This window comes from Sinohyriopsis cumingii, chromosome 2 (genome assembly GCF_028554795.1).
Source record: "Sinohyriopsis cumingii isolate HCF-2022 chromosome 2, ASM2855479v2, whole genome shotgun sequence".
NCBI classification, from domain to species: Eukaryota; Metazoa; Mollusca; class Bivalvia; order Unionida; family Unionidae; genus Sinohyriopsis; species Sinohyriopsis cumingii.
This window is the reverse complement of record NC_142962.1, coordinates 114,376,932-114,403,728: the sequence shown is the minus strand read 5'-3', so window position 1 is coordinate 114,403,728 and position 26,797 is coordinate 114,376,932. Positions and strand designations below refer to the sequence as shown.

At 34.7% G+C, this 26,797-nt stretch overlaps 1 protein-coding gene across 1 annotated transcript in view; it reads right to left on the bottom strand.

Moving 5' to 3' along the window:
- Window positions 1-1,928: 1,928 nt before the first annotated feature.
- Window positions 1,929-26,797, bottom strand: part of LOC149805636 (uncharacterized) — a 113,669-nt gene continuing 88,800 nt past the window's right edge. Inside the window, exons 10-12 of the mRNA XM_089934492.1 lie at window positions 22,858-22,952; window positions 17,495-17,728; window positions 1,929-7,835 (exon numbers count right to left, since the gene is read on the bottom strand). Coding sequence (XP_089790618.1) covers window positions 7,760-7,835; window positions 17,495-17,728; window positions 22,858-22,952 — 405 coding nt within the window. The 3' untranslated portion in view covers window positions 1,929-7,759. The remainder of the gene's footprint in view (window positions 7,836-17,494; window positions 17,729-22,857; window positions 22,953-26,797) is intronic.

Sequence of the window (26,797 nt, the reverse complement as noted above, 5' to 3'; positions counted from 1 at the left end):
TTTAGCCTGGAGTAAGGCTGAAACAATTTGATTTTTTAAAATAACACTTTTGTTATTCTAATCACAGAACAAAAAAGACATGTAGTTTACACATTTTTATACTATTTTTTTTCTCTCTCCTGAGCCCCCCCCCCCTTTTTTTTTAAAGACACCGCTCTGATGGCCTAGTGGTTTGAGTGTCCGCCTCGAATGTGGGTTCGAACCCCGGCAGAGTCATACCAAAGACTTACAAAAATGGTACTAACAGCTGCCTCGCTTGGCACTCAGCATTAAGAGGTTAGTGCTAGGACTGATCGACCTGGTGTCAGGATAATGTGACTGGGTAGGACATCATGCTACATGTCTGCGGTATGATGCCCATGTGCTAGACATTACTATAAACTGTCACACTGCAGACATCATAGCGATGTGACTGAAAAATTGTTAAAGCTACGCTAAATATCTAAATCACACACACACACACACACGCGTTTTTTTAGATCTCTCATTTCATTCACTATGTAAAAAATTCATGTTGTAAACTACCCTGACATATTGTTTAATAGCTCAAAAGTTTGGTAGGAAACTGTTCAGTAATTGTACCATTATATATATATATATATATATATATATATATATATATATATATATATATATATATACATATACATATATATATATATATATATATATATGCTAATTTTATAATTAGTCTGTTAAATCCTGTCCTACATTAGTTTAAATAATTCAATATGGCACTGTCACTGTGCTCTGGAAAAAATACAATGAATGTATTGTACACATCTATAGAATTCAGAGGACCTATTTAAATGTCTAGGCACCAGTATGTACATGTACAAACCTATAGCAATTATGTGTGTGTGTGTGTGTGACTTGGATTTTTTATGTAGCTTTATAAAATTTCTGTCATATCGCTACGATGTCTGCAGTGTGCCAGTTTATAGTGATGTCTATCGTACTGAGGCATCATGTCGCAGACATGTAGCATGATGTCCCACCCTGTCACATTATCCTGACACCAGGCCGAACAATCCAATAAATAACCTCTTAATGCTGAGTGCCAAGCGAGGCAGCTGTTAGTACCATTTTTGTAAGTCTTTGGTATGACTCGGCTGGAGATCGCACTCATGACCACTTGCTTCCGAGGCGGATGCTCTAACCACTAGGCCACCGGAGCAGTCTATAGCAATTATGAATAGAAGAAATAAATAAAACACTTTTTTACATTTAAATATACAACAGAATGATGATGCCTAAACAGGATATCAGAGTTTTATTCAATGTCATTTTTCTTGCAATAGATTAAATACGAAAAGTACTATTATTACTCTCTCCTAGAAAGGAATAAAACCATCATCTTCCAGAAATTGTCCAACTTGTTTAACTTACTCTATATTGTTTATAATACTGTAATAACATATAAAAAAAATTAAATTAGTGATTGTAAACAATAAAGAAAATTGCCAAAAAGAATATAAACTGCTGCATTGTTAGTGTTCAAGGTTTACATTGACCAAAACAATTATACATAATACAGGTGCAAAGAAACAGAAAAAGATCCTACATGACAGATTCACTACAACAAAGGAATCAATCCAAAACATGATGTACATTTCAATTAAGGAAGGAATAAAAATAATTCTATTGGACCTAAAACTGCTTTTCTGGAGACAATATCAACTTTTGTAGACTGAAAAGGTATCTTTTTGCACTCAAAAGCTGATTATATTTGCTACCAAAAAATACTCAATCAATATATATATATATATATATATATATATATATATATATATATATATATATATATATATATATATATATATATATATATATATATATATATATATATATGTATGTATGTATGTATGTATGTATGTATGTATGTATATATATATATATATATATATATATATATATATATATATATATATATATATATATATATATGTATATGTATATATAGGCTTTGACATTTTTCTTATATTTGACATCTTTTAAATATTGGAAAAACCACAATTTTTGGAGAAAATAAGATTTATTAATTGCTGTAATATAATGAGTGAGTATATAAGAGAAGTTAGAATTAGGTTCTGTGCCAGACAATATGGTGGTTAAACCTTTGAAAATGAATGAATAACCACAAGATTCAAAATCAATGTAGAACTCACGAAACACTACAACCTACAGCTCAAATGAACATCCTAGTGTCACTCAAAAGGCTACAAAAATTGAGTGTACATGGGTGCACCTATATAAAATGGATATATAAGAAAGATTACTGGAATCTGTAACTGACAACTAATGGGAAATTTGTTTTGTTTGAAAATGCATATTTCTAAAAATAAATACACTCCTCATACAAGTTTTATTGTCTGTACTAAATAACCTTAAATTCCACAGAATAAAGAACATGTCCTACTTTTAAAACATACTTTAAAGTGTTATATCATTAGAAAAGTACATATTTTATACATTACAGGTACATAATACCACAGATAATTGAACAATTTCAAATCTTTCCCAAATACATACAGGGTTCTAACTCTTTTTGAAACAAAAATTTCCATGGTTATATCCAATATGAAATTTACTTTTTCAATCTTCCCCAAATACATACAGGGTTCTAACTCTTTTTGAAACAAAAATTTCCAAAGGTTTTATCCGATATGAACTTTACTTTTTCAATCTTCACCAAAGTCATACAAGGTTCTAACTCGTTTTGAAACAAAATTTCCATGGTTTTATCTGACATGAAATTACTTTTTCAATCTTCCTCAAATACATACAAGGTTCTAACTCGTTTTGAAACAAAAATTTCCATGGTTTTAGCCAACATGAAATTTACTTTTTCAATGATTTTTATGACCATTTCTAAATGGAATAAAAACCATTATTCAGAAAAATGCATTTCTAAAAATCAGAATCTGTTTCTATTTTGCAACTCTCCCATAACATCTGAATCAGACATGTGACCATGTACAAAACACAGGATGTATGAATAGAATGAATTTACTAAAGCAATTAAAATTCAAATAAACTTACATTCAACTCATTTTAATTTACAGATTCAAAATTTTAACTTTATTTAAATGCATATGTTGGTATGGAGTAATCATTTTTTGTACACAATGATTGTTTATTTTTATAAGAAGCCCTTAAAAATATTATACTGCCATATAAAAAAAATGACTGAATATTTTTTGAAAAAAACACTATTGCTGCTCTAAGGGAAAAAGTCCCTGTCATCCCTATACTCAGCACAGTACACTCATCCCTATACCACCCCACCTCCAAAATACTGGCACCCAATGCAAGCCTGGTACTAGAAGGGTTTTAAATTTGATGACTTCACTCTGATTGTAATATTATCATGATCTGAAACTAAGTGAGTATCAAGTTTGTATCAGATGACAGTGTAAAAAACAAAGCCAGCTTCCTGTGTAACAAGCTCTGGCAAAAAGGTACAAGTAATCTATAATTCTTGTAAGCTGCTGAGCTTTAGAACAGTAAAAAAATGGACATATTTTCCAAGTGAGAATCTACATCCACTTGGCACAGGGATGAGTAAATATTAATGTTTTCCTCAGCAGAGCTAATTTGTATGCTGTCTGGATGAGAGGACAAGCGGATTTCCTTAGCCATGCTTACATCTAGTTGGTGTCCTATCATCTACTGTCAGTGTAATCTATGAACTGTATATGAAATGCAGTCAAGGACACGCAGACCACGGGATTCTGCATTGATAACTGCCCCAACTGTTGGTAAATTTCTACATATTTAGGAAAGTCAGATAGTAAAATTCACTGCATAGATGAGTTAAGGTTGTCAAAGGTTACTAATGATAATAATGCTCAACACCATGTTTCCACTGCAAATAATAAGCAAAGATTTTCACAATACATTTTTGTTAACATTACATATTAACTGGGGAACTGGAGAAGATGAGCTTTATTGTCCTTTGACTTTTACCAAGATCACACATCACAGACACTGTGTTGATACATACTGATCAAGATACCAATGTGGAATGGACTAAGTAGTAACATTTGTGCTTGACTAAACTGATCACCTGAGTGCTTGGGTTAACTATGCAAATATGTATAGGGCAAGCACCTGAATAATCCATACAGCATCTGTATCTCAACTGAATTAAGCAATTTGCAATGTCCAAAAATTCTGGTAAGAACTCAGTAGATTTAACTTAGCAGTTCAATTAAGGCTCAATTATGTATTTTCTGTCAACTAGTGGTGTCTGAAAAATCCTGGTTTTCCTGCAACTCTGATAAATAAAAGCAAAATTAAAGGGCTTTACTCCGTCAGGAACAAACCTATTCTTTCTCCTATTTTCTGATTTCCAGTGGCATGGGAACATTCCATATACTGATATTACTAACTTAGTGCTGACATTGAAGATGAGCAAGAACGTCAAGGCAAAGTATTTTACTGAGACTTGTAAGAGATTAATTCACTTTATAAAAAAATAAACAAAATAAACATGCCATTTTGTGTCCCTTGCTTATGGCGTCTGTCTGTTGATAACATTCAATATAATGAAAACTGAAATCTGAGCTTAAAGTGATTCATGCAAAATTTTCAAGAAAAGTATGAAAAAATATGCATTGTTTGTCTAGAAATAAAACTGCCTTCAGCTATCTTATTCTAGAAGTAGATGACATGTAACTAAGAATATTGATAAAGAAGGTACAAATTAATTAAAATGTGTAAAGATAAATGAGCCTGTTTCAAGAAAATCATAGTGAAATATGGCACTGCTACAATACGTAAACACAAAATGTAGTCTTGCCAAATGAATTCATTTTTAAGGATGAAGAATTATATAAAATAAGAAGGCATATCACAGCTTCTTATAATAATAATAATAATTGCAACAACATAAATGAAAAAAGAATCCAATGTTAAGTAAAAGTATTTTCTTAATATGATTTGCATCCAATCTATAAATAATCTTGATTTTAATGTCGTACTAATTACTTAGCAACAAAAGACAAATCCCAATGGCAATACATGTCTTATAATTACTTAGCAACACAAGAGTTGGTAATGAGACAGTTTCCAGTGGCAATACATGGCAATGAGTGAGATAAAGTGAGATAAATGCTATATTCTAACAAGATAATGTCTTAGTAATTACTTAGCAAGAAAAGAGTGGGTAATGAGATAATTTATAATGGCAATATAAGTCTTATTAATTACTTAGTAACACAAGAGTAGGTAATGAGACAGCTTCCGATGGCAATATATTCCAATGAGTGAGATAAATGATAAATTCAAACAAGATGTTTTACTAATTGCTTAGTAAGAAAAGCAAGGGTAATGAGACAGTTTCCAATGGTAATACATGCCAATGAGTGAGATCATTATTATATTCTAACAAGATATGGTTCTACTAATTTCTAAGCAATGCATGAGTGGGTAATGATACAGTTTCCAATAAAAAATACATGTTACTAGTTACGTATCAACAGAAGAGTAGGTAATGAGTTTCTAATGTTAGTAGATGGCAATGAATGAGATAAATGATATATTCTAACAAGATATTTATTGCCATTACCTAGGTATGTAATGTTTTTATACAAAGTATATTAATTATACAATCAAACTGTATTTGATACATTTAAAAAAAGCCCTGACAAGAAAACCACAAAACAATTAAATGCCTTTGAAAAATGCTAGCAAAGCTATGTAAACTTATGATACATCATTTTGTCACATGTACCATGACTGTATAAGGCTAAGTAAACTTATGATACACCATTTTGTCACATGTAACATGACTGTATAAGGCTATGTAAACTTATGATACATCATTCAGCCACATGTGACAGGACTGTATAAGGCTATGTAAACTTATAATTCAGTCACATGTAACATGACTGCATAAGGCCATGTAAACTTACGATACATCATTGTCATATGTAACACGACTGTATATGGCTATGTAAACGTAAGATACATCATTCACTCACACGTGACATGACTGTATAAGGCCGATTATTTGTACACTCAACTCATGACCACCTATGCAAATGCATTCCATGGGATAATATAATATTTCTTCCAATTACTGGACATTGTCAAACACTTTTTGGGCATCAAGCATATGCTGGACACAGTAAATTTGTTGCTGCCTAACATGATGCTGTGTAAGGTCTTTATCATCATGCAACAGTCCATAAAATCATGCTATGTCTTAATGTGTGATTCGGGCAGAAAAAAAAAGTAAAATAAGATTTCCCGTCGAAGATATTTGTATTCACTTACATTTCTGAAAAGCAATTTAAATATAATTTAATATAATTTAAACTGTTTAGTAAAGTGGGGTATACAATTAATTATAGCATTTATACTGTTGGATACTGTGATTTCACCCAAAGAACATGAGGCATACAAGCTTGCCCCATTGTACTTTGGTCATGTCCATTATAGCAAAGAGTATAAACACTAAATGATATAAGCACAGTAAGCCATTGTGTAATACAAATTTAATGTAAAAGATAATAAAATCTGGAAAGTGAAAGACATTCGACTATTGTAAAGTCAAACACAACTCATTATTATTCTATGTCAAACTTGCATCTGTAATACTTATGTACAATATGGATACTTGGCCTTTATTGGACTGTTGAGAAAGCATAATGTACAGTTTGGATATCTTGCCTTTATTGGACTGGTGAGAAATCATGATGTACAACTTGGTTACCTGGTCTATATTTGACTGGTAAGAAATCATGATGTACAATTTGGTTACCTGGTCTATATTGGACTGGTAAGAAAGCATTATGTACCTGGACTGGTGAGAAAGCATTATGTACAATTTGGTTAACTGGCCTTTATTTCCTAATGGAACAGGATGACCAGTATGCTGAACAAATCATTCCAGTGAACTCAGTGTTTCACCTGAATCTGCATGATAATGCACCAGCATTATATCTGACTTCCAAACCAATTAACACCAAGCTTTGTCATTGCTGACAATAAATACTTTAACACCAAACTTTACAACTGCTGACAATAAACACTGTAATACCAAACTTTATGATTGCTGACAATGTTTAAATCAGAAAAGGGGCAACTACTGTATGTACTTGCTTATAAGATGAGTCCAACTGCAATCTCCACAGATCCAGATCTACCGCTGCATAACACACTGGCAGATCTGGGTATGTGCAGTTTGTTCAGTAGAACAAACAACACAGACCCCAATCTGCCTGTGCATTATGCTATGGCAGATCAGGATCTATGTTGTTTGCAGTCTGACTCAGCGTATAAGTGAGTATAGCTGGCATGTCTCACCACATAAATACAGGTAAGACAAAACGCCGATTAACCATTCCCCATCTCATCATATACATATTTTCTTATGATAGAGATTAATGAACCTTCTAGCTTGGGGCAAATTATACATCCTGTCTTTAATTAAATACTACTACTACTTCTAATAAAAATGATGATGATGATAAAAATGATGATGATAATAATGTATTACCCATCATGAAGAGACATTGTTTATTAGTCTAACATGATAGGCCTAAATAACAAATATAGGCTGACAAAGCAAACACTGTTAAGACAAACCAGTGATTGAACTATGAGATATTTTGATGGTCTGTCAACCTTGTTTCAAGATTGACAGCTTCATGTCAAATATACTAATTAGCATTTGTGAACTTTATCTGACCAAAATTGTGTTTTCCTGAGAGGTAGATCTACTGGCCTATTGACAGAAAACAGCTCTCTCCTAATCCCGCTCCTTCTCTGCTTGGTTATTCAATTCATTTAGCTTCCGCCTAAGAACAGAAACTAGGTGCTGCAGCCTGAAATGAAAAACCACACATTACCAGAAGTACTGAACAACATACACCTCAACCTTTCTTAGTCACAACCCTCTTCAAGAGGTACCTCATATACCCAGGCTTCTATTACAATTCTTCCAATTAGTTGCCTGACATGTGTTTCATTTCCCTGTACCGAATCACTTATAATAAACAGATAAATTCTATTGGAGGGATGGATGGTTAAGAGGAAGAGACTACAATATATGAATTTACCTCTTTATTCAGTATAAAAGGGCTCCTCAGACATCATCTACTTTATTACAAAAGTTGATTTAAAACTTAGAAGCAGTTTTGAAAAGTTTTGGAAAAAAATGTTACAAAACTCATACTTTTGACCCATAAAAAATCGCTGAATTGTGAGCCATTCTGGTAAGGTAAATAAACCCTGACCCTTCTCACTTCCCACCCCAACCCCCAACAATGATTTATAAACACGTGTATTTTATGATAATGACCATAATATGTACTATGTTTGACAGCAATCCATTAATGTTTGCAAGAGTAGCTGCATTCATAGAATTTGGTCATATGCTGCATCCCCTGTAAGTCAAAAAGGACCATAACCCATTAAAAAATATCATGGGAACAAAGATTTGTCAATATGTACATTGTTAAATGATAGCCATGATATTTGCCAAGTTTCACATCAATCTATAAATAATGCAAGACAAACTGCAAAACTGTATGCTCTAACAAGGTTATATTATAAACTGTATTTAACTATAAAACATGAAGAGCAAAAACTATAACAAAAGTTGTGAGAGTAAAGTGATCTGTTGATACTTTGGGTGATGACCATATTTACTAAGTTTTATGGTCATCACCCAAAGTATCAACAGATCACTTTACTCTCACAACTTTACCAAGCTTTATGGTAATCCTGAACAAGAGGCTGAACTTGGCTAGATATTGCTCACATGATTTATACAGCTTGACAGTTGACCATTTCATCTAGCAAGCTTAAAATTATTCAGTGCAGTAAAACACATCCATTGTAATCTATTTCCCTAACTTAATATCACACTGACCTTACCTATTTTACTATATCCTGAAAAGAATTCTTTCTAAAGATAATTGCATAATTATTATGTACAATATCTTGCTCATTGCCAAATTCATACAGATCTTGATAATAAACCCAACAGATAAAAAAACATGCAAGATTACCTCAAAAATATGTGGATTCCACTAACCTGAAATAATGTTTAAGATCTTGAGCATGTAAACCAATATTCCAATTTTGAACAAAGTTGGGTCAGAATTGTGGAATTCTGAGTGGTAAGGAGTTAAACCAATTACATGCAAGCTCACCTCCTAAATATGCATGGATCTGGCTCATTACTGATACAGTCCAAGATATTGATGATATAAGGATGTATTCCAAGTTTGATCACAACTGGATAACAAATATGGCTTTGGGAGTGGTAACAAGTTGTCTCACTGGATTGTCTCACTGATATGTGTACATCTTGCTCATTACTGTACTCACCAAGACCTTGATGATAAAAGCTTATATTCCATGTCTGATCAAAATCAGAGCAGAAATACAGCCTCTAGAGTGGCAACAAGGTCAGCCAATCAGATACATGATCACTTCATTAATATGCATGGATCTTGCTCATTACTGTACTCAACAAGGTCTGACCCAAATCAGAGCAGAAATACAGCCTCTAGAGTGCCAACAAGGTCAGCCAATCAGATACATGATCACCTCATTAATATGCATGGATCTTGCTCATTACTGTACTCACCAAGGTCTGACCAAAATCAGAGCAGAAATATAGCCTCTAGAGTGGCAACAAGGTCAGCCAATCAGATACACGATCACCTCGTTAATATGCATGGATCTTGCTCATTATTGTACTCACCAAGATCTTGATGATATAAGCATATATCCCAAATTTGAAAAGAAAGATCAGATTAGAAATCTGACCTCCAGAGTGGTAACAAGATCAGCCAATCAGATGCAAGGTCACTAAATTAATAATTGTGGAGCTCACCCATTATTTAACCCATCCAAGACCTTGTTGATAGGAGCCTGTATTTCAAGTTTGATCAAAATCAGATAAAAAAATATGGCTTGGTGAGACACAACAAGCACAGCCAATCAGATGCAACATCACTTTAGTATTCATGGATCTTACTCATACTTAAACTTAGCTGAGATCATAATGACATAAGCACATATTCCAAGTAATCTGGTCAGAAATATGGACTCATAAGTGGTAACAAGCAATTGTTGACTGGCAGATGTATGATAGATGATAACAATGATCATGTCTGCTAAAAACTGCCGTGCAAGTTGTCCTAATGAAACTGTGCCATACACTGCATTAGGCTACATGACAAAACATACAATAACTGTAACAAAAATTGCAGGAGTAACAACTTGATTTGTCTATGTATGAGCATCTTGACTATAACATTTACCAACTTTCATGGCAATTCATTGAAAACTTCAGGATTAGTTGCACTAACGAGATTATGTCACACACACACTGCATTAAGTGACAAGACAAAAAGGGCAATAATTCTATGAACATGAGTCCCTTGAAAGGACTGAAGCTCTCATGTCCAAAGAGAATTTCTCGGAATCCAAGATAATACCATTTCTTCTTTTTAACTGTTTATTGTTGAAACTATCTCTAAAATTGTTAAGAGATAATGAATTTTTTTAAATAGCCACTACAGTACCCATATGACGTCAGATTGGCAACAGTTCTTTTAGAACCTATTATACATCATAAGAAGTCGTTCACTGACAACACCATGCTGAAATGACTATCCATTTAGAAGAAATAGCAATAACAATATTTTCAAGTTGGCCACTGCGGTGGCCATACCAGATGTTCATTTAGTGCCAACAAAAGTGTGTGTGTGTGTGTGTGTGTGCGTGCGTGCGTGCGTGCGTGCGTGAGGTTTCATGACATTCCTCCAAGTAGTTTAGAGTAAGCAGTGATAACAAACTTGCGCCAACAGATGGAATGAAAACTGACAACAGGCCAGACTATAAGCTTTACTGGTATATGACCAATAGAGCAAAAAATTGCAGGAACAAAGTGAATTCTCTATATGCACATTTCATGTCATGACCAATTATTTACCAAGTTTCATAGCAATCCATCAAAAACTTTGACTATCTGAACTAACAAGACAGTACAAGGGTTATTTATAAAATTTTGAATATTAGTGTGTTGTACAAGAAAGTTCTTTATTAATGAACAGTGTGTCCGCACATGCACTTAAAATACTCTCATGCACCACTTCTCAGTCATAATTATGTATCACTGCACCGTCGTGAAGTGGAGTTGAGTACTGGGGTGCAGATGGGTGATTTGGAAACTTTTGACGACAACACTTTGGAGGCATAACAATATTCAATGACACTAGCAGATTTAGGTACAGTACCTTGATAACGGCCTTTTGCATTAAAAAAAGAATGCATATAAAAGTCTCATGACAGTCCATATAAATTAAGCAATTTGTGGTCACTGCTAATTTTCTCCAATCCAAACTTAATTTCTTTCTCTCGACTGAGTTCCAAAATGTAAATCCTGGTTTCATCACCTATGACAATCTCATTCAAATATCTCTGGCCAAATTTTTATATCTGGTGAGTAGCTGTGTCCTTCAACCCAAGTCTGTTTTTAATCAATCATCAACAAATGCAGGACCCTCGTACACAAACCGTTTTGAGTTTCAAATAATTATTTAGGTAACATGCATACAACTGCAGGTGTCCAGTGTGCTGCATTTGCAGCTAGATTATTTTGTCAATCGACTGGCAATACATTTATAGATGGGTTCAAAGAAACTATAAAAAAATATTCAGAACTTTTCAAATACCCCTCATATCATAAACTGCTACAGGACAAAAATTTTATAAAAAAATTTCAGGAGCACTGATGTTTCAAAAATTTTAGGAGCACTGATTTATCAATAAGAGCATCTTCAGCTGATGACCAAAATATTACCAAGTCTCATGGCAAGCCATCAAAACTGCGAGATTACTATATATACTTGCTTATACGTTGAGTCAATCTGCAAACAACAAAGATCCTGATCTCCTGTAGTATAATGCATCTGCAGATCAGGGTCTATGTTGTTTGTTCTACTCCTTACAAACTGCACAGACCCAGATCTGCCATCACATAATTTACCTGCACATCTGGGTCTGTGCAGTTTGTAAGGAGCAGAACAAACAACATAGACCCTGATCTGCAGATGCATTATACTACAGGAGATCAGGATCTTTGTTGTTTGCAGATTGACTCAACGTACAAGCAAGTACATGTAAATATAGTAATCTTGCAGTTTTGATGGATTGCCATGAGACTTGGTAATATTTTGGTCATCAGCTGCCATAACATAATTTACCTGCAGATCTGGGTCTGTGCAATTTGCAGTTTGACTCCTCTTTCAAGTGAGTATATATGGTTTTTTGGCCAGGAAACCTAGTTGGCAAATAAGAGAAATAGACTCCTAATTTCCACTGAACCTCAGACAGCCTCATTCTATGGATAGGGCATGAATCTTGTTCTTTTGTCTCATGGACTTTAAGGAGTGCAAGAAAACTTGAGGGTAAACTTCTCAAAAAAGCTACACAAAAGGGTTCTTGTGAGAATTTAGTTAAAGACCATAAGACTTAAAAGATTCTGCACTTGGCAATATAAACATTGGATATAGACCATCTCCTGGACTGAATGAGCCAAGCAAGGTGTAGAATCTGTGGCTGTGTAAGAGAAACCCCTTGTGCTACACCAGAAGGTCCCTCCTCTAGGGTTGTTGTCCAGAGCTGGTCTAACACCAGTTCATGAAGATGACTAAACCAAGAACACTGGGGCCACACAGGTGATATCCAAATGAGATGAGCAGAAGAGTTTCTTATTTTGTGGAGTACATGTTGGATCAATGCAAAGGGTGGGAAAGCATAAACAAATAGATCATCCTCTTCTACTGAAAGTTTAGACTGCCCTGGCATTATCATAAATAATTGGGGAAATATACAATGGGAGCTTGCTGTTTAGCCTTGTTGCAAACAAGTCCACTAAGGGTCTCCCCAAAAGTCTGAACAGAGAATCTGCTATTGATTTCTGCAGAGACCATTCCATGAGGATTATCTTTCCCATGCTGGACTGATTGTCTAAAACATTCTTTTTTCCAGAAATGTGGTTAACTCGAATGATTAATTCCTTCCAAGGTTGCCCAGTGAAGGAAGTTCCAAACCTCCATGCAGAAAGACTGGGCATGTATGCCTCCCTGTCGCCTAAGGAACACTACAACTGATATGCTGTCAGAGGAAACCATGATGCAATGATCCTTTATTTTGTCAATGCTTGCCTGAATGGCTGAAAACTGCCCTCATCTCCATATTGTTTATATAGAGGGTAGATTCTTCCTGGGACCAGGAACCCTGAAATATCAGTTCTTTTTGCTCTTGATGACCACTCCACATGGAATCAGATGTGTCTGTGAACAGATAGGAGTGGGGTCTGGGGGCATGGATGGGGACTCCAGCCAGAAACAGGTCATGGTTTTGTCCACCAAGTCAGATAATAGTGGGAATCAGAAACAGAAATATCTGATCATTCAGAAGGATAAACTGGAGAGGACACAAGAAAACTCTGCCTAAAGAATGAGGTCTGCTGTGGAGTTCAAGGTCCTAAGAAGAGAAAGAAATAGACAAGCTGACAATGTGTGCCCAGTGCTGCCAACAGGATCATGATCTTGTCCTATCTGTCCCTTGGAATAATGATTAAGCCTCTGATTGTAGAGAAATTCATCCTCATGCTGATGAAATCTTGATATGGAGTAAGCTATGATTTCTCTATGTTGGCTAAAAGACTCAACCTGGTCACTATTGACCAAAAGCAAAACAGATCTAGTCTGAAAAACTCTAGTCAGTTCTTGTGGATCAACCAATCAACAAAATATTGGAGGCCTGTGATGCCCTTTAGAGGGCTGCAACTACTCCCATGACTCTGGTAAAAATTCTGGGAGGCTGGGATGAATGGCACACCACACAATTTGAAGACATCCCTGCGCAAAGAAAACTAGGGGTAAATCCTGTGAGGAGGAAAGATAGGCATGCGAAGATGTGCACTCTGAAGAACAACGGAGACCTATCAGTTGCTGACTGAGGCTGTCATCTACATTCTGAAAGGATCTTTCGAAAGAAACTTGTTTAAGAAGGTAAGATCAATAATTAGTAGAAACTTTCCTATTTTTTTATATCATAAAAATCTGAGCAAAGAAAGTCAACGACTGGGCTTTAAATGCTCTCTCTATGCAACCTTCTGGAGAAGGGAGTGTAAATCTTCCTTTAATCACACCATATTCAATTAGCTGAAGATCTTGGAACTGAAGACACCAAGCCATTGTCCATAATTCTTTATCAAAAAACTCTGGAAAAAGGTTTAGCCTGGAACCCATGGGAACCAGTGGGAAAGGGACACTCTGTAGGTGAGAAATAGTTATGAGAGAGCATGCCTCATTCTCCAGCCATTTATTTCTTCCATTGGGAAGGGTTGCATATACAGTAAGCATCTCAGAAGAGACTTACTAATTCATCTCTGAGAGCCAAGGGACTGAAAAGAAAAATCCTGAAAATTGTGAGTAAGAAAAGTTCACTTTCTTCTCAGGATATTTTGCTATAAAAAATGATACATATAATAAAAAATGCTTAATTCATGGCATATGCTCACAGCAAAAGCAATTTGCTATGAAGCATGATTTAACTCATTAAAATAATAATGTGCATGGGCAAGATTGCAACAGGTTGGACTTCAGAGCTTTATGGAAGGATGAATTCTCATCACACATCCATGGGTTTTTTTCCAAGGAAAAAAGAAAGTGAAGCAACAGCAACAGAGTATGTATTACTGATATTAAAACTTGAGAACTGGTATGGATAAATTGTTATGTAACACATATTGGACTATTAATCTTGATAAACTATTCCTGAACAAGTGCTGGACAATCAATTTGGATGAACTATTCCTGAACACATACTGATTTTTGTTGTTGTTGTTGTTGTTGTGGGGTTTAATGCCATTTTTCAGCACATGATAGGCTATGCATGGCGGCCAGTATTAATGGTGGAGGAAGAACCCGAGAAAACCCCGTGAAGAACCACCGGCCCACGAGAAGCTACTGGCAAGCTTTCTCACATACCCACATTGGTCGAATCCTAGACTCGAACCCACGCAGATAGAGGTGAGATGGCAGTGATCCATAACGAAGAGCGCTTTGGACCACTCGGCCACTTGGGGCCCTGAACACATACTGAACTATTAGTTTTGAAAAACTGTTCCACATACAGCGTGACCCTGCTATAACATAATGGTTGGGGTCCACAAGACATGACCATGTTATGTACTGAACCTTGCTATAACCAAGTAACTGAGCTGAAGAAAATGATTATAACTAAGTCAGTGTGCTGAAGAAAATGATGCATGCACACACAAAAAAAAAATGGGAGGGGGTCAGAGAAAGTAATAATAAAAGTGGACAAAAAAATACGTTTCAGTGAGATAGCTACTATCTTAATTCAATGCATATTAAATGAGAACAACATATGTAGTGAAAACATAGAAATTGTATATATACTATTTTAATTATTCAGAGAACCACACACTGGTACATAAACATGTATACTGTTTATACATACATGTCTAAAGTATAGCAATATGATATCAACACCATGCACTCACCAGCTGATCTTGTGGCATGTAGTAAATCCATAATACATGTAATTCCATTAAACTATGCACACCGATTTAAAATATTCAATAATTTTCTCACATATCATTATGTGTCTGAATTCAATGGAAAAAATAAGAGCAAAATTATGTAAGAAGAGACAGTATATCTATAGCTCAGTATTTCCAAAGGACAATAAACGGTGCCTGTATAAATTTTATATGGTACTGCTGGAGTTTTCTCATCAGCAAATCAAAATACTTTATTGTTTTTAAAAAAAAAACTTATTGATTTTCAGATGTCATCTGTTACTGTCATTTGTTGTCCTCAGATGGTCTACTCATTAACACCTAAAGCTCTAGCTAATTAAGATTGCTAAGAAACCAGACTCAATCCTGTCCAGTGCGTCAAAATTCTCTTTAACGATAAAAACTTTATGTTTACATGTACCATTATCCATTGTAAATGCCCATTAATTAAAACATTACACCCATTTGTTTGAAAAACTACAACAAGAATAATTGTCGATCAACAATTGGGAGCATTTTTATAGGAAATGGACAATGTTTGTTACTGGTCAACTGACTGAATCTAACAACACTGCAATGCCAAGCACACATACTGATGACTTTCGTTTTTTTATGTTTAATAAATCATTGCCTCATAATCTGAAAAAGTTTTAAATCTGTGATTGACTTCGATGATTAGCAATGTGCTTAAATAAATTGATTTATAAATTCAGGTGAGAATCTTTTATCAACCACCACATTGTTTGGTGCTTGGTTGTGCATGCAGTTTAAAGAAGAAACCATATGTTGACTATTCTTTGAGCAATGATTGTACATAGAATGCACTGAAGACAGGACTTCATGGCTTTTTTGTTCATGGATCAGTAATAATAAGATTAACACTTATGAATACAACAATAAACTACGATTGAAGTTTTCAAAAGACCCAGCAATTGGTTCAAATACTTGAATTTCAGCTAATGTTTCTTTTGGCACCAAACTTCAAGAAATTGGCAAAATTGTAAACTTTTGGTAGCCATAACATCAATGTATTATATTTAAATTCAGATGCAATCTCTGCCCCAAAATGATAATAAACTTTTTACACATTATTTTAATAATTTAAGAAATTTTTTGTGTATGAGAGAAATATATGAAATTTCAGTAGACAAGCCACAATATTTAAATTCATACATGATCTCTTCACAAAAATGATAATAAACTTCTTTTACATTATTTTTTGCACTTTTGTGTACCAAAAATATATAAAGTTTTGGGAGCCACATCATGATTGTGACATATCCAAAATTTGTGTTATAATGGAGTGTGCTATAGTAGGGTCACAATGTACAGCACAACTAGACTCAATAAATTGTTCCTGAATACATACTGGACTATCAGTCTGGATAACTGGATGTCACTTCAATAAATGTTACAGTGCATTCCACTACATAAGGTGTGCAATACCAGTTATCTGCCTAAGGCCATTAGGATTTTCTTGAAATTTGTATCCATTGATTCTGTAGTTCAAAGGACAGCTTTTTATGCGGAATTTCATGACTTTGTAAGTACAGTATAATATACTTCCGTGCTCATGTTTGCCTACTACTTGACTATATCCGCAAGTAATTGCAAGTTTCTGTGAAAACTTCCAAGATCCAGCTCAATGATCAAGAAGGATGGATATGGTCAAATATTGTATGTGTAGTGACTCGCAGTTGATTGCCTTATGATGCCAATTTTCATGGATTTTGTGCTTTCTAAACACTACAATAAAAAATGATTAATCTGTGAATGCAGTGGGACCACATTTTTTGTCAAATGCATCCACATATATAAAAAAGGTCAAAACATAATTTTTAGGGAGGTGAATTCCTGACAAATGAAGTCCAATAAATTATATAAAGGAAAATGGAAAGGAATACTAACTTTTCTTTCTCTTCCTTGTCGTCATTTAGAGCAGCCTGAACTGTCTTAAGATCTTCTTCTAGTTGTTTCTTCTCGATGACTGCAGTCCGGAGTGCGGCAACAAGACGGTTGTTTTCTTTCTGGACCATCTCTACCTCCAAGGAACTGGATGGCTTCAGCTGGTTTTCATAGGCCTGCCCGGCGTTACGGGCCTGTTCTCGCTGGCTGTTTTCCGTGGGGAGGGACTTGTGCAGGCTGAAGAGAAGTGAGTTCCAGTTTTAATTCAACTTTCTCAAATATATACCAAGACAGATTAAAATGACAGATATTTGTGTGTGTGTGTGTGTAATATATATATATATATATATATATATATATATATATATATATATATATATATATATATATATTGAGAGAGAGATAGAGAAAGAGAGAATACAACTAGACAGATAAGATTTTAGATTGATACTGAATGTTGGCTTCGTTTGAATATATACACATATTCATGTGATAGCAAAACTGCACACTCATATGAAATAGAATACATTTGTACTAAATACACAACCATAAAGCCTTGTCATTAGCTGCTAGCAGTGTGGTCAAAAAGCTGAATTTTAATAATTTTAACACTTTTTTAATATTGTTAAAAATTTTGTGACATCATTGCACTGGCTTGTACCTGTCATTCTGTGCTGACTACTTTAAAAGATAATAAGTATAAACACATATGTAAGTCCTGATTTTGTCAGCAAAAGATTTAGGCAAAGGCTCCCATTTAAAAACAGCAATTGCCCCTTTCATTCTTGATTTGATACCCTTTGATATGTAATTTTACTGCTTTCAATTACTTATTGAAGAATTGAGAAACATATTTGTATACAAAAGCTGAGCTCAAGTTCTTACAAATTTCCTGTGTGCAATTCTTCCTGTTATTGAACCATAAAGGACCAATTTGTACTGAGCTCAACCTGAACCCAGATAAATATAACAAACAGGGAACCACTCAACGAAAATCCTCGATAAGATTTCAATTGCTTAAAAGCAATAAATCTAAATAACTGATTTGGAATAAATGTTAAATTCTGTAACCATTAAATCCTAATGGCAAGGGCTGGTTCCTTCTGACATATTTATTTTCTATAAAAGTGGGCTCTGTCCTCTTCATATCACAGAATCAATGTTATCAGCTGTGTTCGATATCTTCTATAAACCACTTTACGCCTGATAAGCTATGGTTTTGAGCCCATAACAAACTATTAGCAAGAAGGAGGGGCAATTTAGACACGTAAAGGATTTTCCCTGAAAAACCTGAAAGCTAAAATTTGTTTGCAGAGTATCTGAGGAAAGTCGTCTTTTGTCTTAGCATGATTTGTGCATAAAAAAATGTTAAAAGGATAAATATTCATTTGAATAATGAAATTACACACATACGATTCGACTTAATTAATGAGAACTTGATGACAACTTTGTTCCAAGTGACATTTTGTAACAGAATTTCGCCTTTTCTTCAAATGAGCATCTGAATGTAATGATATTAGTAAATAGGCTTACCTAAATCGATTACTGTGAATTCATCAAATTTCATGGGCATTATTTTCAATGGTAATGAAAGATATGTTTCATTTTGGTGGGTTTCTGACAAACATGGCAGTCTTACTGACAACAGAATTATCCATTTAAAAATGAGTACCCCACCAATAACAAGAGTCCCTTGATGGGAATGATACTCTACTGTATAAAAATGATTTCCAGGAGTCCAAGACAAGACTGTGTCATCTTTCCAACTGCTGAATGTTTGAAATCATTTCTTATATTCTTGATTAATGACAGGATTTTCAAGCTGGTCATCATAGTAGTCATATTGGATATCAGATTGGTACCATTTTCATTTAGCACCAACTAGATATCATACGAAGTCTTTGGTGAAAACCTCATGTTGAGGCAACCATCCATTCAGTAAGAGTAACGACTACACAAGATTTCCAAGACAGCAGGCATAGTGGCCGTACTGGATTTCAGATTGGCACCATTTTCATCTCGGACCAACCAAAATCCCATGTGATATGATCATCCATCCAGGAGATGATAAGATGTTCAAAATGGCCACCATAAAAAGTCTTCTGGTGAAAACCCCATGTCGATATGACTTTCCATTTAGGAGGAATAGCAATAACAAGATTTTCAAGATGGCTGATATGGCCACCATAATAGATGTCATATCAGAACAATTTTCATTTGGAACCAATTTGACATCATAAGAAGTCTTTAAGTGAAAACCTTGTTTATATGACCATCTGTTCTGGAGGTGTAGCAGTAAGATTTTTAGTTGGTCATTGTGGCAGCGGTACTGGATGCCTAACTGGCACCATTTTTACTTAAGAACAGCTTGACCCTGGGATGAATGGCCAATAGAGCTTAAAATGAAGTCACGATATGTTTTAAATTGATCAGACATTTGGATGTGCAATATAAAATGAAAATGTTTATATATCATAATTAAGTTCTGCACAGAACATAAGCTATTTATTTTGGCCAAGGTTTTACTGTGTAAGCCTTGAACCAGACTTTATGCATTTGCTCCATACTGATTTTTGTTTTTCAAAGCGTTCTTGAATGATGGATATGCTAACGTATGTTATGTGCTAAAAATATTTCAGTCTATCTCCAATGCAATTTTATTTCAGTCTCCAGCATCTGTTGTTGAAGGGTAATCTTCTTACTACTGATTTTGGGGGCCCCGGGTGGCCAAGTGGTCTAAAGCGCTCTCCGTTACGGATTACTGCCATCTCACCACTGTCTGCGTGGGTCTGAGTCTCGGATTCAGCCAATGTGGGTATGTGAGAAAGCTTGCCAGTAGCTTCTCATGTGTCGGTGGTTCTTTCCGGGGTTTCCTCGGATTCTTCTTCCACCATTAATACTGGCTGCCATGTATAGCCTATCGAGTGCTAAAAAAAGGCGTTAAACCCTACAACAACAACAACAACAACAACAACTACTGATTCGATATTGCAGAAAGGATTTTGAAGATTTTGAAAACTGTTTTTTCCCCTCTGAGAAAAGAATGTCACTTTGTCAATACAGCATAAAAACATGATGTTATACAATAGTCTGATTCTGCACACTCTATATCATAAATAATTTGATACAACTCGTAAATTTTGAAGCTGACTACAATTAGCAAAAAGCATGCAAGGGCAGCCATTACTGAATCTTGCTTTCTATCCCATATCCAGTACTCACTGCTTAAAAATTATTGTGAGAAATTGTAAAATTTAATGAGTGTGATGTCTATAACCCTTACCTATGAACAAAATTAAATATGGACTGGTCACTGCATTAAGAATATCGGGAATTCATTTTTTTAAAATTCTCTTTCATGACTGGACAAATTTCAAGGTCTGCAGACAAAATCAGGATTGGTGAGTAAATTGAAAAGAGCACTATTTATCTTTTAGATCTCAGGAACTGTCTACAGTGTGTGCTTTTTTTAATGATATTTGGATCACCTACATCTGGATGTTATCATGACATCAGCACTTGCCATATATATCATCGACTTGAAACAATTAATTTGTTATTATGGCGAACAACCATATGATTTTCAACAGTGCACCTAATTTGGCTCTCACAGAAGCACCAGCAGTCACTGCCATACAGTCAATGGATTATTTTCAAATTTGAAATTTTGAATAGAGGAAGGTATATCACACTTATAATGATTACAATGAATAATATTAAAATGTGAATTTCACTTGAAAAGATTTCTATCAAAGGTATATATTCCTTTCACTGAGGCCACCATTATGCATTTAACAAGATTTTTTTTTATTGATTCATATATTGTTGCATATTGTATGATTTAATGAATTTTGTTCAATGAAAATCTGATGAAACATATGGTTTTTATTAAAATTTGTACATTTCAAAATGACTTCAAATTTCTGTGTACTAATGACCATTTTTGACAGTAAAACGAGCAATATATCAAGCTTTCATTTACAAATTTAAATCATTATTTTTTTATGTTAAGCAAAGAGAAGCCTATTTTTTGCCTTTATTAAAAGAAACACAAAAGGGATCCACACTGGCCTCCATATTATAAGCAGGCTCTTAAGTTATCTAGGCCCTCCAAAATGATAAAGTGGTGTATTACCTTGTTAAAGATTATTCATCTATTTGATCTTTATAGACAGGACACCTGTACCTAAAGGATCACATTGTGTATCCCCTTGTGTGTCCTTTCTATACAGATTTCACTGTGTATGGCAGTAATATCCACTTACAAAAGACAGTGTGTTACAAACAGCAATTACCAATAATATAAACAGCCTTGACTTGGACAAAACCAAACCTCAAAAAATTTTCCTAAGGAAAACCACAATCCTCTAATGGCTGGCTCAGAAAAACTGCACAACCAAACCTGATGGCGAACACACTTACCAATTACAAAGGAAATATGATAGGGGTATACTTTCACTAGCAATGGACTAATGAAGTCGTGTCCATCAATTCATTCCGTCTCTTGTTTGCTTATTGCTTCTGAATTCTATGGCAATGTCAGATCTCGATCAATCATTTTTAAATCCATGAAATCTGATACATGTGATGTACTATATGCCTGGCACTTGTTGATGGCAAATCTATATGAAAACACGATCCTCACAAGATAAGTATTTGCTTTCCACCCATAATTCCACACCATAATCCATTTACAGTCACGTCGAGGATTACTGCCTGTATTTCCTGAAACATTACCTTACACTGTCTGTAAGTAAAAATTTCATGCTTTGAATGCAAATGTTAGTTTGAATGTGGTCTTCATGTGGACTGGTTAATTTTTTTATATAATTTAAAACATTTCAAGTTAAATGCTCCCTTTGGCAGTTTTAAAGGTATGGAGGATTCAAAGATTGATATGGTAAATAATCAGGTTTGTTTTTTGTGATATGTGATTATGCCTAATAAAATTCTAAATTAAAGCATCCACACTTAGAAAGTGTCAGGGAATCTTTACTGCAATATGATTATCCTTGCTCACTTTCACAAGATAATAAACTCATTACTATGTAGCTGACAAACAGGATTGATGACTGCCAATTCAAGGACTGTCAACTATTTTTCTGGGTTTTCCAGTTCCCATCACATTAAGGGCTTGTATAGTTCACTTGAAAAGTATACATAAGTTGTTGTTTTTTTAAAATTTTAATCAAGTAATATGTTCACAGAAAAGAATTACTAAACAACAGTGCCTGAATGTTGTCCTATCCTAAAAGCAAAACATAACTTAGGTGTGACAGACAGACAAATGGACAGACAATGTATTATGTCTGTTATCATGGTCCTGGTGAGGCAAATAAATATTTGTCTCATAGAACTTCACATACCTGTAGTAAATACATAACGTCTGAATCTTGTCTTCAAGTTGTCGGCACTTTGCAATAGCCACGTCCCGTTCTTGCTGAAGTGTGGCCAGTTTTGCCTAAAAGAGAAAAATCAATTAAAATGAGTATAAAAAAATGAAATTTCAATAACAATGAGCTTTAAATTTTAAAAATATAATTTTTCCTGAAAAATTTCTCATACACTTATCCAATAAGGAAACTCGTACATAATTAGTTAAGAAATATTTGTTCCACCAATCACAAATTTTCCTGTCGATCTCAGGCATGTTCAGCTTTGTCCTATGCAATTCACTTGTTACATTATTTGGATCAATGCTTATCTACAAATCAGGGGAAAAATTTATTCTTGAAAGTAGAATTTTTAAAAAATCTTTCAGATCATTATTGGATAACTCTAAAAGTCAACCTATATGAAATCTACATGAACTAATGGTATAATGAAGCTATCCCTTGATAAACTCATGATTGAAAACAAACCCCTTCACAAATTACAAAACAGAGAGCTGCAGTGGCTCAGCGGATAGCATGCTGGAGTCATGACCAAAAGAGTGGACCAGCCTTGGTCAGCCATTGTGGTGTGTCCTTGGGCAAGGCACTTGACACTCCAATTGCTTCAGCACCTAATAACCTACTTGTATTGCTGTCATAAAGCACCAAACCAAATATTTTATAAAACATTACAGTAAATGTTCATATAATACCTTTCCAACATGTATATACAAGCATATTCAACTGCAAACAACACAGACCCTGATTTATTACTGTACAGGCCTTAATCACCAGAATATCAGGCTCCAGTTGTACTGATTACTCTAAAAATCTACATGGATCCAGAACTGCCAATGCATTATGTGATGGCAGATCTGGATCTATGCAGTCTGTCTGCAGTTGGACCTGACTTGTACTGTATATGTTAAGTCTACCAGCAGCTGCGACCAAAATCTGCATGGGGGTTCCTTTGGACTTGTCATGTGAGAAACACTTTATTTATAAGAGAATTAAAGGGAATATCTGCAAAAGTGATGGCCTTTTGTACAGTGGTTGCATTTTGAAAGTGATGGCCTTTTGTACTGTGGTTGCATTTTGAAAGTGATGGCCTTTTGTACAGTGGTTGCATTTTGAAAGTGATGGCCTTTTGACCAGTGGTTGCATTTTGAAAGTGATGGCCTTTTGTACAGTGGTTGCATTTTGAAAGTGATGGCCTTTTGTACAGTGGTTGCATTTTGAAAGTGATGGCCTTTTGTACAGTGGTTGCATTTTGAAAGTGATGGCCTTTTTGAAATGTGGTTGCATTTTGAAAGTGATGGTAATTTGTACAGTGGTTGCATTTTGAAAGTGATGGCCTTTTGTAATGTGGTTGCATTTTGAAAGTGATGGCTTTTTTTACTGTGGTTGCATTTTGAAAAGTGATGGCCTTTTGTACGGTGGTTGCATTTTGAAAGTGGCCCAATTGAGATAAAGCTTTTCATGTAAATTTTTTTAAAAGAAAGAAGCATTTACTTTTTTTTTTCTTCACATCTGGTTTTCTCTCTACGATACTAAACTGATTAGTTTCATATAAATAGGTGAGCATGCTAACTTGTCTTCTTCTACTTTCGTCTCTATCAAGTAACCCAATGGATAAGAGTTCTGCAGTGATATTAATTTATTCACCAGATTTGGCAAGCCTTATATGTCTCCCTAGCTATAGAACTATGAAGGTTTTAGTCCTTTTGAAGTCCCACTATTTAAGAAATGGCAGCGGATTAGGGTGCAGTGTATCAAGCTGACACAAGAGACATATCATTTATTCAATTTATTCAAACTGAAATCATGCATACTGATACAGAGAATTCAAGGTTTGGGATAAGGGTCGACTAGATATACTAAAATTCTTTGATATATAGTTTATTCCCACATTTAGTTTGAAATAAATTGCTCACCTGAATTGACATGCATACAAAGACGATTTGTGAGAAGGAATAAATTGTAGATATAATATGTCACTGATTAAGATAAATAGTATACTAAGAACTTTTAAGTTCGACAAACTAGAATGAACAATCATATGTGTATAATTTAGTAAAAACATACAGAAAACTGAAAGACAAAAATACTTATCGTTTATATGATGAGTTCAACTGCAAACTGCACAGACCCAGATCTACCATCACATAATGCACAAGGATATTTGGATCTGTGCAGTTTGTTATGACTAATCAGTAGAACAACACAGACCCTGATCTGCAGGTGCATTTTGCTATGGCAGATCATGATCTTTGTTGTCTGCAGTTTTACTTGACTTATAAGCGAGTACATACAATATTAACTACAATAACCATTAATGCCTGCATTTGAGTTTAACTTACTTAAACACCGAGTTGATGAACATGTTTAATTAGATTTCTTTTTAAAAACCAGAAAAAATAAAGGCAAAAAGAATATTAGATAGCTTTCATTAATTATATACAGTGCAAATATATTTCCAACATAGCATAAATCAGTATGGCTAGCTAAATCTATGGTATGCAGCTAACAAAGGACATTTAATTAAATGAAGAAGAAAAAAATGACAGGTGATATGAGGCTGAGGTTACATCTGATACAGGTGATAGGAGGCTGAGGTTACTTCTGATACAGGTGATATGAGGTTGAGGTTACATCTGATACAGGTGATATGAGGTTGAGGTTACATCTGATACAGGTGATATGAGGTTGAGGTTACATCTTACACAGGTGATATGAGGTTGAGGTTACATCTGATACAAGTGATATGAGGTTGAGGTTACTTCTGATACAGGTGATATGAGGTTGAGGTTACTTCTGATACAGGTGATATGAGGCTGAGGTTACATCTGATACAGGTGATATGAGGTTGAGGTTACTTCTGATACAGGTGATATGAGGTTGAGGTTACTTCTAATAGCAGTTGAAAGTATTGCCTATACAGTAGTAAATTCAGAAATATTCAAGGAGGATTAACTCTGCATTTTTGTGTGTGTGAGTAAACGATATCACAAAAATTCACAATGAAAATATTGCTGTGTTTAGGTAAAAAGTGTCATGCTAAATAACTGTATCCCCAAAAATTATCATGTTTTCTCCCAGAATCATGCAAGTAAATACATATGGATATTATGTTTTGTGCCTTTCAATGCTGTCATGCATCAAAAGAGATGAAACTAAATTGACAAGTGGGAGGCGTCATAAAAATAGAACATCTTCATAATGTCACATCAACATCATCCACCTTAATCCACTTGACAAGGCAATGAAACTGCCATATACTCCCTCATTAGAAGAATCTAACTGCAAACTGCACAGACTCAGATCTGCCATCGTGCTAGCAGGTCTGGGTCTGTGCAGTTTGTTAGGAGCAATCAGTAGAACAAACATCACAGACCCTAATCTACAGGTACATTATGCTAAAGCAGATTAGGATCTTTGCTGTTTGCAGTTTGACTCAACTTATAAGTGAGTATATATGGCATGCACCTGGCTAAATGCATTGAAAAGAGCTTTTCATGTCGCTGATTTTAAGATGCCATAGCTGATATCCAGCATCTAACTGCCAACTTAACATTATTACAGAAAAACTTCAACAATCCCAGGCAAATGTTATCCAAAATCATGGCTGTTAGGATAACTGGTTGCAGAGGATCTGTCGAATCCATAAAACTCGGAAGACGCTATGATAAATTAGGTGATACTTCCACACACTTAACCTTCTGATAGGTTTGTGAATCTTGTGAAATAATACAAACAATTAAGCCAACTTGTGGCAGCTGCGTATTTGTTTTAGAGTAAATCTGAATCCAAAGTGCAGCGATAATCAGTGGATTATGAATGAAAATTGGATACAAGTAAAGCAAGCTGTTGACAAGATTCTTACGGTTGAAAGTTTGCAAATATTTTGCTAGTGGTAAGCACACAAATATATCTC